Below are 18,124 nucleotides of genomic sequence, written 5' to 3'. Positions count from 1 at the left end.
TGCCAGCCGCCTTTTCTGGTTTGGGCTGCTTTTGCCGTGTCTCCCCTTGTGCGTATTAGTTGAAGTTTCCTCTTTTTAATTAACAACTGTATATGGTTATTTTCTATACAAATCAATTTAGGTGAAACAAAAAATATTTACGTGTTCAGGGTTGCAAAGTCTTTCAGACTGTCACGCAAGAAATCTTACGGCAACTCTGTATTTCATTCTGAACTTAATATTAGCTGCATCAAAAATGTTAGGGCAGCTTGCAAACCCTACAGACTATTTACAAGGTAATAAAACTTTTACATACATGTAAATGTGTGCAGAACAGAGAACAGAAAATCTCACTCCATGCAGCTGACTCAATAATCGGAAGCTCTCAATGATTATGAAGCTATTCGTTATTTTTAGCTGCTAATTTGCCGGTGTTTTTGGCCTATTTGTTTCCCCCATCTTTTTTAGTACTGTGTATATACATAATCGCAGAATGATACATCGTAATCATGATTGCTGAATGATACTGCGTAATAATCATATCACACTTATTGGCACTGCTGTGCGTCTGTTGACACAACATACTAGACACATTCTGTTGTTAGACAGAATATATTTGGCAATACTCTATTTCAGGTAACTTCATCTTCTTTTTGGTTTTATAAATATCGTAATATTACTTGATGTAATTATTTGATGTCATAATCAAGCAGCCCTTTATCTATGTAATGAATTCCACCATATTTACCCGGAACTAAGCCAACTTAAGGACAATGTTTACGAACGTTCATTCAAACTATGGTTTTGGGAAACACTTGCATCATTTAACGATGCATCGTAGTACGTAAGTTGCTAACATAGTGGGACACACAACCCAGGTCGACTTTCTCCCTACAAACTGACGCAATACCGATGGCTGTGTTCAATAAGTCATTAAAGGCCTGGATTTTAGTTTTTATCCAAGACACAATCCCCGTCACCCAGACTCCTTGCTCAGTCAAGAGTCAAGAACTCCAATTAGAGCTTCCATTGACTCCGCAAAGATCACAGTATCATCGGCAAAGTCAAGATCAGTAAATCTATCTTCACCAACAGAGGTCCCACAGCCCCTGGACCCCACAGCCCTGTCCAACAGATGAACAGAGTAGGAGCAATAATTCACCACCGGCAAACCCCAGAATGAACTGGGAAGAATGCAGAGGTTCTGCTTCCACACAGTGCACTGCACTCACAGTGCCAGTGTACAGGTCATCCAGGAACTTCAAGGGGATCCAGCAAAGTCTCAGGATTTCCTACAGGACAGCTTGATCAACTAAGTAAACAATTTACGAAAATTGCCAAAGGCTACAAAGAACCTCTGCCGTACTTGAGTTTGTGCTCAATGAGGACCCTCAGTGCCAGGATGTCCTCAATGGTAGACTTCTTAGATGTAAAACCATACTGCTCCAGTCACTGGTAGGTGAGCAAGTGATCACAAATCCTGTTAAGGATGACCCTAGCAAGAACCTAACCCACGCACTGAGAGCAGTTCCCCCCTGATACCACAGATCCCTGCAGCCTTCCCTACTCCTAGCTGATTCACCATTCATCTAATCTCAGTGAGACTGGGTGGTTCACAGCTGATTGAAGGATCAGCCTCAAGAACTGTGGACTCAGAGATGTCTAACATCCTAGCCGAAGGATCAGCTTTAAACAGCTGCTCAAAGTAGCCAACCCAGTGGGTCACAACAGCAGTATCATCTGTAAAGACTGTTCCATCACCTGCCCTGGCTGCAAGTCTCCAAAGAACAGATTCAGATGTATTCAGATGTTTGTCAGATGTACTACCAAATAAAATTGTTTGACATGCCTCTGTTTTAGAAACTATTAAGTCTACACTTCGCATGTTGAGAAATTTTTTTTGTTCCTCCTATTTGTGGCTCCATTGTCTCTGAAATGATGTTACAGACATAGTACATGCTCATTATTGAGCCCCTTGGGTGTCACGGTAGTTGTAATAATTTGTGCTCTCGAGTTATTATTTGTACCATGGGTTTTGTGACGCCTGGCGGGAATGGAGAAGGCAGACCCCAAGATGTGGGAACAAATGGGTTTATTAAGGAAGCCAGGTACAAACAAATTCAGCGGGGAGATTCAGTCAGGTGGTTGGGTCATGGGCAAGGATTGAGTTCCAGGGATATCAGTCTTACACCAAAGGATGGGATGAGGAGACGAAAGGCAGGGAGGACCAGGGGCAGTGGGGCAGCAGGGCAGCGGGGCAGCAGGCCAGCAGAGCAGCGGGGCAGCAGGCCAGCGGGGCAGCAGGCCAGCGGGCAGGATACAGCAGGCAGGATGAACAGGGTGAACAGGAGACGAAGAAAGTGCTCGGTAAGGCTGATTAAGATAATGACAGCAATACTTCGCAAGGCATGTTTGTAACAGTCGAGCGTCAGGAACGGGCTGATCGGCCGGAGATCAGCTGCCGGTGTTCGGGCCAGCCGGCATGGGCATAACAGGTTTACTAACTTGTGTTTTCGAGTAATTCGTTTGTGCTCTCTGATTGGGGATTAATTTGCGCATAGAAATTACTAACTCAACAGCACAAATTAGTTACTCGAGAGAATGAATTACTGACTAGACAACATGAATTACTAACTTGAGAGCACTAATTATTAACTCGACCATGAATTATTAACTCGAGAGCACGAACTACTATGAGATAATATTTTTCTACTATGTAACTTAGAAGGCTCTGCAGATCATTTATATATACAGGTGGTTATTTTGCATTGCCAATGTAGGGTAATTTATGAGTGGGGATGGGGCGGTCTCTAGGGTTGCCACCTTTGATCTGTGAAACACGGGACACTCAGAATTTTTTGGGGGGTTGGGGAATAAACCATATTTGCAAATATAGTATGATAATATTTTTAAGACTCCCTGGGGGGTATTCCATGAAAGAGGCTAAAAAAAAACAGACTTTCCCGAAAAAGTCAGATCCAAACTTCAGACTCAAATGTCGTTCCACTAACGCAGTTCCGCTTTAATTAATCAAGGCTCATACAAGACAGACTTGCATAGTCTCACTTAGAGCGCACACTTAGTGCGAGATATTTAAGAAGCCCAAATGAATGGATGAACGATAGATTGATCAAATGAGTCAGAATGCATGTAAAACGAGAGTGCCGTTTTTTTTCCCCCACCGCAGAACAAACGCTGCTGATGGAGCTGTATGAAAAGTACAAAGATGTAATTGTTAAAAAAGGCAATACTGTGGCCATAAACAATGCCAGGGAGTTGGCTTGGCAAAGAATTGCAGACAGATTAAATGCGTAAGTTATGTAAATGTTACAAGTGCCTAGTATAGTGGCATGGTGGTACAGTGGTTTATGCTGTCGCCATACACCTCAAAAGTTCCTGGTTCGACTGAACTACGAAGCGGGGGCTACTGGCTTATCGGGGTAACTTGTCGGATGGGTGAAATGTAAGTGAATGAATATAAAGTCCATTTAAACTAGTACAGGACACTGGACCGTATGAGATTTGTTCTCTCGCCTAAGTTACCATGGTAGCTCAGCTGGGATTCATTTAAGGCACTTTGATGGAACGGAACTCCCACTTAAATGAGCTAGACTTATAGAAATAAGTCAGACTTTCCTTTAATCCTGCTTCGTGGAATGTCCCGATGGTCATAGGCACGAGCCCGCAAGGTGACAGTTACAACATACAGAATATTTTGTTTATTTATTTAAACATTTACAAACATAGTTCCCGTAACGTCAGCAAAAGTGGGACTGGCAATCGCGTCCAAACCTTCTGCATACCTGGAAAATTCAGTCCATAACCGATATTGTCTGATATCCCCAGTGCCAGCAGTGAAACAGATAGCCAGCTTATTAGCAGAATAACTTTGCATTGTAAATTAAAACCATGCCGCAGGTCTAATAAATAAAATACTGTGGTGAAGAGATTTCGAGGCAGCCAGCAAAGTTCACTTATTAGCAGACCTATTGTATGGTCCTTAAAAGGACGATGGTAAAACACCGACTGAGAATAAAGACTAAACTCACAAACATAGACGGGGAGCCTTTAAGGACACAAAAGTGGATATAGGCTTTAGAGACAGAGCACAATGAGTCACACTCTGAAACCTTTTTTTCGGTTTAGCAGCTCATAAAAACATAAAATCCAAAATTGATCAAAATAAATCCAACAAAACGAAACATAGGCCTATGTGAACCTTTACTTTACTCTCACTTCCACCGACGTTCATTTTTGAAACCGGTGGAAATGGGGGCAGGTTCTCAAAATGCACACAATGAGAATCAGCCCAGCACTGAATCCGTATGGGTGGAGATGAGACATTAATGTTATGGATGTTACGGAGACGTTATGGTTTTTACATACACCTGTGAAGCGGAATGATACAGCTGATGGGAAACGCCCTTATAGAACGCCTTGTGTCCAATCAGATTTCTTGGTCGGAACTAACTGTTGTATAAAATAAATTTAAAACAACCTTTTAACTTAATGAATTTGCACAACTAAATACTGACATTTCTCACCTCTTTTCAGTGTGTATTTCTCATTCATTTTGTTGACTGCAGAAGTCCCTATTGTTTCCTCAATAAATGATTTAAACTCCAAGCATGATAGTTTCAACTTTTTAAATTTAAATTATTTTTTCAATTTAGATTTTTGTGTTTGCTTAATACAAAACTCTGCTGCTACTTTGTTTTTGCATAATTTTCCTGTTTTTCATATTTGAAATTTTGACTGGGCATAAAACATGAGTGTTGGGGAACTGGTAGAGGGGTATTCCACAAGCAGTCTTTTTCATTAGCTAGATATCTTATGCCAAATACAAGGATTGTCCAGTACGAAGGTCACTTACCTGGACAGTTTTCACATTTGGCTGAAGTTATCCAGCTAACTAGGAGATTCCGCTTTGTGCAGTATCCTCCAAGTCCCTTTAGCTGTGCCTCATCCATTCCGAAATATTTTCTCTTTTTCTCCCACTCTGAGTTGAATGCTGTAAATCGCTTTTTCTTTTACCCCCGTAGCTCATCCAACGTGTAGGGCCTCTTCCTCGCCGATTTCACAAAAACAACAAAATATTTAGAAAAAAAAAACAATTCTACATCTAGCAAGCTATTTAAATCACAGTGGGGTCATGGATGGGGATGTGCACGGCAGACCAACAGCCCGTGCAGTTGCCTGGTTATATGGTAAGCTTTCGTATTTTTGCTAATAATCAAATAAAAGTATAGACATGGCCAATTGACAGTTTTATCCGTTATTAACCTTTTACATATATAAACATAACCAGGAAGAAAAAAGAATAGCAGTAGAATGAAACCAAGTGAGGTTTATTTGAAGCTACAAAATTCTAAATTAGATGTACATTTTCACAAGAAACCAGGACAATTCATGTCCCGGGAAAGAATATTAATTTTCCCGGACAGTTGCTTAAAAAAGAGAACAATCCCAGCCCTAGTGGTCTCTTAAGCATGCCTACATACAAATGCCTGTACAATGAGTGGGATTTGTAACTATGCACGAAGTGTGTCTCAGTTTAAGCAACATTTTATAAATCTGATTCTTACTTTTCATATGAATATTGTTTTCCTATGGACATTTCCTATTTCTTAACAATGTACAAACTTTTTTATAAGTTTAATATATCCATAATTTTTGTACATACACATTATTTCATGCATGAGCTTTTTTTCACTGTGAAACTTACGTAAAGTTTGATAAATGAGACTCCCAGTGTTGATATCTGACTGACTCACCGGCGAAAATCTCCTCTGTCTGGGAAGTAGGCTTAGGGTTTACTCAAAGCAATATAACAGAAAAATTTACCACGTAGTTTTCAGTTCAGTCTGGTAGCCTATGTTTCTGACACAGATAGAAAAACATTGCCATTATTTTAAATTTTTTCATATGGTATGCAAAGGTATGTTAATGTCAGTTATAATGGTGGTATGCAACATAAATCTCTGAACTATTGCCTTAGACAGGCTGCAGTATTTTTTCTAATCATAAGGCCTAAATCTGGGCTGCTGATCGATCATTTCCACAGAGCCTAAAATCAATAATCAGTCTCCAACCACTGTTGGCAAATTTTAACCCTGGAGGTTTAGTGGATTATTTCTGCAAAACAAGAACTCTTGCTTAAGAAGAAACCAAAACTATATACAAGACAGGCCAACTGGATGAGTGCTTAGCGCCTTACTACAACATTGTAGTAAATTCTGGAATATCAAATTTGACATAATTTCTAACATGAATTATTTTAAGTAACAACATCAAGGGTGAAATTTTGATGGCCAATGCTAGATGTGAACTCCAGTCATTTCTCCATGCATTTTAAACTTCCAGATAAAATAATAACCACAAATGGGAAGATTTCAGCAAAATAACCAGGCACGCCGGAGATAGAGAGCTATTTGTAGGAATAACAGCGGCGGCTTGTTTCTGCAAGCTGAACTGTGGAGATGAGATCCCGCTCACCTCTGCCTCCAAGCGGAATTACCGTACTGAGTGTAAACACTTGATGTGCGCAGGTCGCCGAGTCTCTGCGTAAGCCTGCGGCTGCTGCTGTCGTTTTTCCGGACAGCATGCCCACCCCCCTTCTCAGGGAACATGGAGCGTGTCTCAGCAGCTTCAGGCCCGCATTACAAACCTAGTAGTGAATAACATCCTTCCTTGGCTGTGAGGAATTTGGCCCCTGCCCCCACAAATACAAATAAACCTATTTAACATTTCGCATTCTTTTTGCAAGTAATTACTATGAACCTTTAACATTATAATGTCAGTGTCTTAGCAGGCTCAGTCTCAATGGATATTACTGGAAGATCAGCGATTCGAGCCCCAGCCCTCGAGCAAGACACTTACCTTCTGGATCCGGGATGCCACAGGTTGGCTGACCTTGTGCTCTAACCCACCCCTCAACTAAAAAACACAATAAAGAAGGAAAGAAAATGCTATGTGGTAATACTAGTGATATCATTTGCTCTATTGCGAGATAGATTTGTATGATCCAATGATACTCTGATGCTGCATATCAGGGACGAAATATGAGAGAGTACTGGCAAACATAAGACAGAGTACTGCTACACAGAGAGATTACCTGCAGACATACAGGCCAGGACATACTTCTCCACGCATGGACTGTAGTTTGTGAATTTACATGACTGCAGTATAAGTGCACAGACAGAGTTTTGGCAAATGGACAGAGTACTAATACGCAGAGTACTGGTCTGCAGACAGATTACGGGCAGAGAGCTAAAGTAGTGGTACACAGGCAGAATATTGGCAGATGGACTGAGTACTGCTACACAGATAGGGATAGTATTGCAAGGACAGAGTACTGATACGCAGTACTGGCAGGCAGACGGACAGACAGACAGAGTACTGGTACACAGACAGCTTACTGGTACACATACAGACAAGATATCTTCCACACTTCCACACATGGCTCCTCTCCCCAACATGTTATTCCAATAATATTCTTACTCTGCCTCATTAACAAGAAGATAAACGCATCTGCATAGGCCCATACAACACTCTTCGATTTCTAGATGAAAAAACCAAACATTTTTTTACCACCCTGGCTGTCATTTTTATCACATCAATAAAGTCGCAAGCAGCTTGTACCTAATTCTGTCTTCTGCTGATGGTTATTATAATAAACATTACAGCTTCAAAAGGACCTTTAAAGTGATTGTGGAGTTTCAGCTGAGAACCATAAAAATGCATCTTTACCTACTTCTGAGCAGGCAATAAAGGGCTAATATATGTGTATGAAAGGCTTCATGTCTCACTGCACCCAGCCTCCATCAGTGTATCACTTGCAGTTAAAGACACTGTTGCACTAATACAGGCAGCAAGCACTGAAACTGGAAGAAAATTAGTCACAGCATTACTGTGAGTTATCAGGGCAGGAAAGTGCACCTACAAAAAATGTGATGATACTGGAAATAACGCAGATTATTGAACATTATGCACAATGGTTTTATTACATTTTAAGCACTCATGAGACATACAGAAGCAGAGAGCTCATTCATTATATAGATAGGTATAACCTTGTTCTTCCCACACATAAACCAACACAGATAAAAACATAGCTGGGATCTGGGAGGAAGCAAACATGTGCTGTCTTGGGGGGGGGGTGAGAACTGGGTTGAGAAAAACTGCCAAAGAGCAAGTAGGGTGGCAGTGAGCAGCTTAGCGGGATAAGCCTTTGTGCCCCTGATCAGAAGGTTGCCACTTCAAGCCAAGGCCCTTTGTCACGTGTCCTTTGGCTGTTGACCAAGGTCATTAACCCCCAGCTCCAGTGATGCTGCACACTGGCTGATCCTACACTGGCATCCCCAAGCTTACTATCCTCCACCTGTGTGTTTTACAGAGAGCAGGATGGATTGGTATAAATAGAATTTACCCACAGGGATTAATAAAGTATCTCCATTCTTTTCTGGTCTAACATGACAGACAAAAGGTGTAGCCTACGCCAATCAAATTAAGAATGACTCCATCAAAAAGCAATAGAAACGGAGATCTGAGGATGGTCAATGGGAGCTCACGTTAATAGACATGCACAACTCGACAATACAGTGCTCTTACCTGCAAACATGACTCTTAAATATCCATTTGCATTACTATGTAAAATATGCACGGTCATGACGTCTGTGTTCTATTCATGACACAACTTATGCTCTATTTGCGTCGATGGGAGTCTGCACAACCACAAACTGTCTTATCTCTTATTATCGATCAACCCTACAGGATACTATTCTTGCTTTATTAGATGTGCATCTTCTAACTTGATTATCAATAAACCTTTTTTAAAGCCACAGAATAATCTGTTCTTCTACCATTCATTGGCCTGCTGCCAATCAGTGACCCCTGCCTGTTAAAGGGTTTTGCCGTTTCTAAGTGCTGTAAACTTTATTTGGCATTCCTTGCTGATGGATCCCATTTAGATTATTTAATTTGTAAACCTGTGAGGCATATGGGTTGTGACTTGCTCTAATCCATTTAGCTAATGACATCTGGTTGCAGAGGAATTACGGGATTTCTGTTTACTGTATTTTGTCCAATTACCACATACAGTAACTAGCCTTTCTAGCCCGATGTGAAGTCGCAGCTGCATGGTGTCATTTCACACAAAGTTCTGAGAGTTTTACGGTTTATTTCTTTCAGTGAAACAATTTTGTTAATGTCTCTCGTGTCGTGTTTGGAGAAAATTCTGATCTTCTGTCCCATGCCTGAATTGTAGTAATATTGCTTATATATAAGAAGTTCCTCTTTACCTGCATGGCGTTTGCATACCTGAAGGGAGCCAGTTGGGTCCTTCACCATTCATCTAATTTGGGAATGAATACCTCCGTTGAACCTTTACAATGTTAACTACATAAAACAGCACATCGTTGATGGCTATCAGGTAATTTAGTCTCAACTTTAACTATCAAATCAGGACCATAATACCCTGTTTCAGCATAAGGACCAGTTCAAGCGCCTTGATTGATTAAAATGGAGATAACAAATAACCAAATATGGAATTGAAATGGAACAGAATATTAATTCCCAGCCTTTAATCAGGTGACGTTATTACGGAAGGCAATTCTGGCTCATCAAGAGTCAGCGAAAAGACAGTGTTACTAAGGCACAGGCAGGGAAACAGTTTGATTGCCAGGATGGGATGCTACAGATTAATGTTAAAATGAAGCATTTGCACTAGGAGCAGATACAATTAAAACCCAGTGGGCTAAGCCCATCCATCAGTCATCCATTGGCCTCATCTAAGTGCCAACTAAAAATGGTGAAAATGGAACGGCATTTCTTAGGACCTGCATCAAAAATGTTAATCTCTGCTTGTAGTGTTTTTTCCTGGTTTAAGCATAGGCAAAAAAACCAAGAATTCTTAAATACAGCCCATTTCTTAAGACATCCACACTTCTCGCCTCCCTGAAGCAGCAAAGGTAGTGAAAGTTAACTAGCTGGATTATTTCTAGCTAATCACTTTTTGAAGAAAATAGCATTATCATAGTCTAAACTTCCTCTAAAAGTCCTCTGTAATTCGGTTATGGTTATAATGACCTAATTCGTTAACTTGTTCCCCCATCATTTTATGAAGCTTTTTTGCGTTCTTATAGATAAGCTAATAATATTTTTAAGGCAAATATAAACTGTGGCTTTTTACAGTTAATATTTATGAAATATCAGTGGAGATGGTATGCAGGGGTGCCGCTACAGACATTGCAGCCCATGAAAGTATATAATTCTTCGGCCACTAGCACAGACCAATCCAATTACGATTGAGATGTTTTAGGGCCCCTGTCCCAAAGGGCCCTTGGACTATTGGGATCAGAAGTTGGTTGATATTTTAACGTATGTTGATGTTTTGATTTTTCAAAAGTGTCAATGTTTATTATAATTATTATCAGCGATTGTCAGCCTGTCCATACACGGACAAACATGTTTGTGACGTATGTTTTTATTGAGAGAAAAAAACCAACTCTGGAGCACGGGCTACATTTCTAAATACCATGTTAATGGTAAAAATGAATATTTTTTTTTCATTGTGTGGAGCCCTGATTATTCTAACTTTAGGTTTTTATAGGGATTGTGCACCTATGCAACTCAGCATGCAGCCATCTGTCAGATGCAGAACTGCATGAATGCCTTGAATGTAAATAGACGGAGTACGTATCCCAGAATGTGTGCAGCAACTTTGTGAAGATAAGCTCCAGTGACACCAGCAGCCCCCACATGAAGATGAAATGTACTGACGTGGCAGTATTCAGTTTGGTGCAAACATAAAACTTTTAAAAAATTGCTATATGTGGAAATCTGCCAGGGCACATTTTGTCAATATTTTATGTTCCTTTTTAAATTTTTGTTTTAATCTGTGGAAGGAAATAAGTGTTTTTGCTTCCATTTCAATTATAGGCAGCCAAGGATTAAAAAACAAAGTTTTCGGGTATGCTTACCATCCATTAGGTCTAACAATGAATAGCACAAGGGGATTATCTTCTAAATGCCTGTCTGCCAGTTTTTAGTGTTGAATAGTAGCAATACTGACCACCAGCTGGACAGGTGATCCCTCCTGCTTGTCTAAAATGTTTTTCAGGAAGCAATTTCTGTATTTAAACCAGTGTGTGGGCAAAAAAGTGTCACCTGGGTGGTCCTGCCAATGCAAATATAATCTTCTGAAGAATAAAACAGGAACCCCAACCCAAATGTATCTAAAATACTTTTTAATCTTGCTGAAATTCACAATCATTACAATATGAATTAATTTTTTTTCATCTTTTTTTTTTCAAACATATTGTACAATCATGTCATGTAAAGTGTTTTACATCAAGGCACAAGACACAGCCAATATCAGAGAGGCCTTGGGGGGCCGAGCTTTGATGATGTCCCTCGGGGCTCTGCAGCACGTTGCTAAGACAAGGGGGGGGGGGGTCACATGGTAGAGATGTGCTCTATATCATAGGAGAACCGAAAAACCCGTGCTGTTTGCGTTTATTTTAAATAGATTTGCATGTAAAATTAAAGAGAATTCTCGGTTTAACTACGAATGTACATAAATGAAGTGCTCTACTTTTTTCTATGCCTCATTTGCCAAAAGCAAAAATGGAAATAAGTAACACTGAGAGGATGTGGGCTGTTGATCCTGGAGTACCAGTGCCATTCTTCTACTGTTTTAGGGCTGCTGGAGATGAGAGGGGTGAGGAATGGGGTTCGTTTCTCAAAAATAAAACGTGATGTCATCTTGTTCAGAATGTCAACCTCTGCAAAAAAAATGAAACCCAGGAAAGTAAGCATGGGGTCTTTCGACCAGACCAGTAAAGGAGAGAGATCAGTGTTATGCCTCATTTTTCAAACGACATCATTCTCAATATTTATTCACAAACTCTATAAGCACAGGCATGCAATCTTCTCTAGTCACTTAAAATGAGAGTGACTGAAATATTTCACTTGCAAACGGTAAGAATATCAGAGCATTTCATTTGCAGGCAGGGAGGATGTAGGGAGTGTTTTGGTTTCAGGAGAGGGGGTGCATGGGCATTTTTGGATGCAGGTAGGCCGTGCACATTGGTGTCTTGATTGCAGGTATATGAGACAGGCAGTGTGAGCAGCGGGATTATTCACCGTATCCCTGATAATGACACGTCACATTCCTATTAGGCTGCGGCTTCTTCACCGGCCAAACGCCTTGGAGCCCACGTTGGTGGGGACGAAGTTGCTGTTCCCTATGCCCCCAGAGCGGCTGAGGAAGTCAGCCAGGCGGTGAGTGACACACGTTGCTGTGTTACAGGCTCGCTTCTGCGCCGTGATGCTGATTCGCGGAGAGGGAGGCATAGAAAGTCACGGATGCTCATAGATTCAAGCCACCACTTTCAATGCCTCGTACATTACTGCAAAAAGCTGAGAGAAAACATTACTTGCATTTTATACAATGGGTTTGAAAGTATTACAGCTGCAAGCCGCCATTCTTCATTTTAAAATTGCACAACTTACCTGAATTAGGGTGATGCCTGTGGTAACTAAGTGATATCGTAACTAATTGAACTACAACAAGTTGCAGCAGTTCAGCTTTAGCTACAAAACTTTTGGGCCAGTAACAACAAAGATCGTACAACAAATTAAAAGTTACGCATTCATATGCAAATTAACAGATAATCAAATAAAGGAGGCTAACAGTTTCCTGGTAGAAAAATAAATTTATTAAATAAGAAACATAATCAAGCATGAAAGAAGCATTTATTATTGTTATTGTGGAGTAACTGCTATTACTTTGTTGATATTGAGTTTTCATTCAGCTCACTAAAAAGTAATAAATATTTTTTTTTCTGCTGAAGAAGTGCAACAATTCTTATGTTGATTGTCTTAATTATTTTGTAATTCTCTGCCGGAAAAGAGGAATCAAAAGGGAACTGAAAGGAGGATGGTTTGGGGAGTTTCGATTGCGATTTCTCTGAAGGCAATCAAGCAGGTGAGATCCGCATGCACCGAGGCAGGACATGGGGAGGGAATGGGGGGTGAGACGACTGCTCAGATCCTCTCGAGCGGCTCCCCATAGCTAGTATAGCGGTCGCTCTCAGGGACGCTGCGCTTCTTGCCCGGTGTGCCCGCTCCCACGTTGGTGCGGGGGTATGTCTGCAACTTGTGCAGCTCCTGCGACAGCTTGCCCAGCACACACGTGCTCAGATTGGAACAGCGCTTGGACATGGGTCTGCCCAGGCTGTTGGGAGAGACAACATGCAAGAGACAGACACACAGTGACAACGGCATGCAGGGAGCAGGCTGCCTGCGACTCCGGGTTAATAGCATCGTGCCCATTTCTCTCATGCATTTTAACAAAATAAGATGGCTTATCTTGCAATCAGGAAAAGTAATGTGCAAGTTCCCCCCCTTCCCAAAACTGTAAACAACAATCATAACCTGAGTTACTATGCTGCCATGCTCTAATGACCAATCCAATCCTCAGCTACAACGCAACACAGCCACAGAACTGCCGCTCTCATGCAATCCGGTCCGCATTGTTTTCTCTCAGCATTCCCGTTTGGACTCGTTCAGCAGGCAAACAGGCTCATGAGCACCAGCTCAAAAATAAAGGGAGGCATACATGAGTCCATGCAAGAGGGGCTCACGACAGAGAATTTATCACTATGAATTTCAGTTCCTTCCTTGACCAGATGGCTGGATGGTCTTTTCTCTGTGCACATACCTCTATGCCTTAACCAAACATTTGCAGGATTGACTTGTATTGGAAGCTGGTTTGATACCACCTCATAAGGTAAAAATTGAGGGTTAAATGGTACACTTCATCACATGAAAATACAAACATAATGTAATTATGACTCTATAATAAATAAACCAAGATAACGTTTCATCCCCTCAAATACTGGTCTGAACGTAACCCTTCAAATAAGCCTTCTTAACCACCCTGCAGGCAAATACAACATAAGCGATGTAAAGAGATCTGTACCTATTGCCTTCGTTCTCCTGTTGCTCCAGCTCCTCGGCCGTCATCTGCACGAATTCTTTGACAATAGCGTTTAGTAATCTCCGCGCTTCATGGTCCGTGAGCGTGACTCGGTCTGTCATTGACTCTAAAGCTGATCTGTGAGCACAAGCGCAGGATTGCCTCTGCATTAAATATGGCTCAGCCAGGTGCTTTTCTGCTAGCGCTAAAAGGCTGCGGACCTAAGGGACCCAGGCCAATTTCAGAAACAATCTGCTAAAAGTGTCGTGTTTAAAATGCTGACAGCTAGCCAAGGTAAAATTGATGACAAAATCAATAAAGTAGTAAGAACTGGGGGCTTGCATGGGCTTCTCTTATATACCTTTAACTACACAGAAACATATTACTCACATTGTTTAATTCTCTTAATGTCACTGCAATTTTCTTTAGACTTAAAAATGTGCACTCTATAAATTGGATTAAATGGGGGAATGGCATTGTATAGCCATTCTCTAATAGCTTGTAAAAACATTCAGAGTTAATTAAAATGCATTTGTAATGGCCTCTTTGGGAGATTGATAATATCCTGCCTAGTTTTTGGTCTTCCTGGGTTTCTGGTGCCAATAGACCCAGCTCTAAAATACATTCTTAAAGGGGCTGAATATATCAACCACTCTCTCTTGTTGAGATGCTAACATAAAGAAATGCAGCCATAACAACCACTTTGTCTTTTCAAGAATACACAGACGCTTTATGACTGTTAACAGAAATGTTTTTTGTACTTTGTTTCCCTTCGACGAAAAATAATTACTGACAATAGGCACGTATTGCCTCACCTCACTGGAGCAGCCTGTAAGCTGTACATCTGACAAACGACCAGAGCATAAGCTACAAGGAGAGCAGAGATCTTCAGCATAACCATGGTCCCCTACAACAAAGATGCATACCAATGAACAACTTCAGCCAGCAAAGCGCTAATGCTTTGAAAACATGGACAGTGAAAACAAAATAAGCATGGAAAATTAAGCACAATTAGCCAGAAAGTAGGACTGCAGCTTCTGATTCATTGCCATAGATGGCACACAAACACAAAACTTCTACAATTTTTACATTTTTCCAGAGCAGTAAATTTCACCCCTTGTCCTTTGCCAGTTTCAAGCATCTACACAAGAAAAAAAGACTTTTGTAGGATCATCGAGATCAGTGCACTTGCTATTGGGTGCTGAAACCGAATGCATTAGCTTATTGAATTACTGCAGACTTTATACGCATCTAATAACAATATATCCCAGCTATAATTATTAGTAGCCACTAGGGATACTACTAACTCAGTTTTCCAAAGCAATCCCAGGTAGAAGATTTGCATGAAATATATTACTCATATAAATATACCTTCTACAGATTTAGGCATACAGCATGCACTGCCCAGGCAACCCAACAATGTTAAAAAGATTTACTTACTTTGCGTCTCAGATCTTCCTGCAAACAAAATTCTGAAAGTTGGGCTTATTTGAACTTCTTTGAGACCAACTCTTGTATCTGTTGTATACTGGTACAATGCACAACCCTATATATCTACCACAAGGGTTTCTGTGTTGACTGTGTAGGTGTTTAATTGTCTCCATTCAGCCAACCACGGGACTTGGCTGCGTTTGCCAACCAATCAGTGACCTTCCCTTAGTTCTGGCACACTAATAAGGTACATGACACTATAATTACGTCATACTGAAGTCACTAAGTGCTCCATTCACAAAATCCACTAGCAAATTGAATCATCTGATATCTAAATTTACATTCAGGTCATTAATTTAACTGCAGAAAATCAAATGAATGGTCACGGAAATCATCTGCACCTATAAATATTTTACAGGCTTCCAAACACGTAACATCGCCTTCCCCGATATTTTTCAAATGCCAAATCAATAAACTTAATATACAGATTTAGCAGGTAGAGCCATCTTCTGTCAAACAGTGAACAGTGCACACAGCATTTTTTCTGTTTATCTGCTGCAGCGATAAACATAAATTTATTGTATATAAATTATGATTATTGTGCTACGATTCACACAAGTAAACCGCGAATCTCATTAAATATAAATAAATACTTACGGAACTACCTTCCCCAATATTTGATTTGGATTCATTGTTCCCCCAAAAAAGAGACCATGTCATTTAAATCATAAAGTCCTGTCCGGCCAACATCAATCTCTCTTTGTTTCTTGAATTAGGTTAACTGGGGGTTTGGTCATAATACATGCAGTGTTGTCTAATATTCAATGTCCAAGGAGACCTAAAAAGTACAGTTTTTAATTCAGAATCAATTCAATTTAAAAGGGGGAACAATATGTGTGGTTTTAAAGGATATGAACTTTGTTTCTGAAGCTATAAATACAGAAATTGCATTATTTTAAGTATATAGTACAGTAAGGTACTATAAGTCCAAAATCTTATAATCGTTTTCTTCCATATTACATTAACAAAAATATGTGGGCTATATGCGACTTCAACATCAACAAATTAATGGTAAAATAATATTGTTTTCATTTGCTATTACTCTACGTTGTTTCGATTTAAAATGATGTTTTCCTCAATAGTCCCTATTAACAGCTCCGTTAGGGTTTTTTTTTAGTTTTTTTCCCGAACCAATTATGGCGGTGTTCACCGCGTGGCATCAACTAAAGCTCCTTACTTTTCATTATTGTACGGAACTGCATAAAGTACTTGCAAAGCGAAAGGCTCCCTTTGCGTCACGAAGGAACCCCATTAGCTGGGATGAGCCTTTTAATGCTATTGAAGAGAGCGCCCCGCAAATGACAGAATCAGTAAATCACAGCAATTGGACAGAGCTCAGTTCCCAGCCCTGGCAAAGCTGCGGAGGTGTAGAGCAGGCAGCTCCAACACTGCTAACGTGCGCCGGGCAAATTTTCCCTCCCAAAGCTAAAACGTTTTAGTTGCTGCAGTAACCTTTTAAGCTTATTCTTGTTTCACCGCTGCTTGGTTCGCCAACCAATGGGTGAATTACTGCATGTGACAAGTTAAAGATTTCCATCGGTGTTTGAGATGAAATTGTACATCGATATAAATTTATTTAAAAAACAAACGTAAGCAATATTTACGATATTTAAAAAAGCATGTAAACCCATTATATTCTGTTATAAATTCTTACTAGCAAGAAAGAGGTTAAAAGTTACGTTAAACCGTGTGGATTGTTTAATCTAGTCCTAGTTCCCGAAAGTACATTTCGTCCTTTTATCATCCATCCATCCATCCATCCATCCATCCACCCGTTCCAACCGCTTATCCTGTGCAATGTTGCAAGGTTTCAAATAAAATAAATATTAAAGAATCAATCGACTAATACGAAATTGGCGTGATCGGTTACCTTTGTTACTAGTGCATTTATGGAACAATAATCGGTCGTAGTTTATTTTACGTAAAAATTGTCACAATATGCAACAAGCACGTGATCTTAACTAAGATTTGCTATCTGAAAAGCGTTTTATATCATTTTATTCTCCTTTTTAAATTAAAATAGATCCAATAGGCTACCTGCATAATTTCCCAATTGAGTATGTTGTCAAGTGAGCTATTTCACCTGCACAAGTAGATAACCAAGGAAGGAATAACATCAACTCAAACTACAATTATTTATGTATAATGTAGTTATTTGGTTACCAGCTTCCATGACGACCGAAGGGATCTATTTGACTGCGTACAAAATAGCAGTTAGAGAGCAAACAATGACTGTCAGGCAAAATCACCAGACAATAACTCCACTCTAATAGTTTAATCAAAGTACACTATTGTGGAAAGGAAGCCTACTAAATCACAAATCAATTAATTTGTATACAGATGCTCTTACATTGTGTATTCTCCATTAGTCCGTCAAAGGGAGTGTTTGCGCACCTGGGGGATCTATGCACTGAGCGCCTAGGGAGCGTCTCAAAAGAGGCCACTGCCTGGGAGACGGGAAATGGATGTCACCTATATCCACAGGCAAAATGTAGCATCACCTTTAGTGAAAGCAGGGAATGTTCATGTTGTGCAAAAAATCATCAAGGAAATGATATTTAATTTTCCCAGTGTTGCACATTGCTCAGTCCTCTTTTGAAGGAGAGAACTTTGTCAGCCCATCTTCAACCTGTGTTCTTTGTGACATAGTTTGTCATGGTTTATTGTTTCTCAGTT

The 18,124-nt window shown here is 40.3% G+C and overlaps 1 protein-coding gene across 3 annotated transcripts; it reads right to left on the bottom strand.

Annotated features, from left to right (window-relative positions):
• Positions 1–11,254: 11,254 nt before the first annotated feature.
• Positions 11,255–17,853, bottom strand: LOC125751692 (calcitonin-1-like). 3 transcript variants are annotated; one of them, XM_049030853.1, is made up of 5 exons: positions 15,398–15,472; positions 14,773–14,864; positions 13,961–14,095; positions 12,121–12,307; positions 11,255–11,759 (listed from the first exon to the last, which is right to left on the bottom strand). In XM_049030853.1, exons 2-4 carry the CDS (start codon positions 14,856–14,858, stop codon positions 12,169–12,171), a joined length of 360 nt encoding a protein of 119 aa, XP_048886810.1. In that variant the 5' UTR covers positions 14,859–14,864; positions 15,398–15,472; the 3' UTR covers positions 11,255–11,759; positions 12,121–12,168. The 3 variants fall into 3 exon arrangements, with proteins under 3 accessions (XP_048886810.1, XP_048886809.1, XP_048886808.1); XM_049030852.1 differs by lacking the exons at positions 11,255–11,759; positions 12,121–12,307; positions 15,398–15,472 and adding exons at positions 12,356–13,213; positions 17,799–17,853; XM_049030851.1 differs by lacking the exons at positions 11,255–11,759; positions 12,121–12,307 and adding an exon at positions 12,356–13,213.
• Positions 17,854–18,124: the final 271 nt, after the last annotated feature.

The sequence above is a fragment of the Brienomyrus brachyistius genome, chromosome 11 (genome assembly GCF_023856365.1).
Source record: "Brienomyrus brachyistius isolate T26 chromosome 11, BBRACH_0.4, whole genome shotgun sequence".
NCBI classification, from domain to species: domain Eukaryota; kingdom Metazoa; phylum Chordata; class Actinopteri; order Osteoglossiformes; family Mormyridae; genus Brienomyrus; species Brienomyrus brachyistius.
Note: the sequence above shows the minus strand (reverse complement) of the source record. Positions and strands in the feature narration are given on the sequence as shown.

What these genes read in the sequence shown, in the direction of transcription:
- LOC125751692 (XM_049030852.1), bottom strand. Translation starts at nt 14,858, where the DNA reads ATGGTTATGCTGAAGATCTCTGCTCTCCTTGTAGCTTATGCTCTGGTC. An exon ending in TTACAGGCTGCTCCAGTGAG is followed by an intron (nt 14,096 to 14,772) that starts GTGAGGCAATAC and finishes TTGTGCTCACAG; the next exon opens with ATCAGCTTTAGAGTCAATGA. An exon ending in CAGGAGAACGAAGGCAATAG is followed by an intron (nt 13,214 to 13,960) that starts GTACAGATCTCT and finishes CTCTCCCAACAG; the next exon opens with CCTGGGCAGACCCATGTCCA.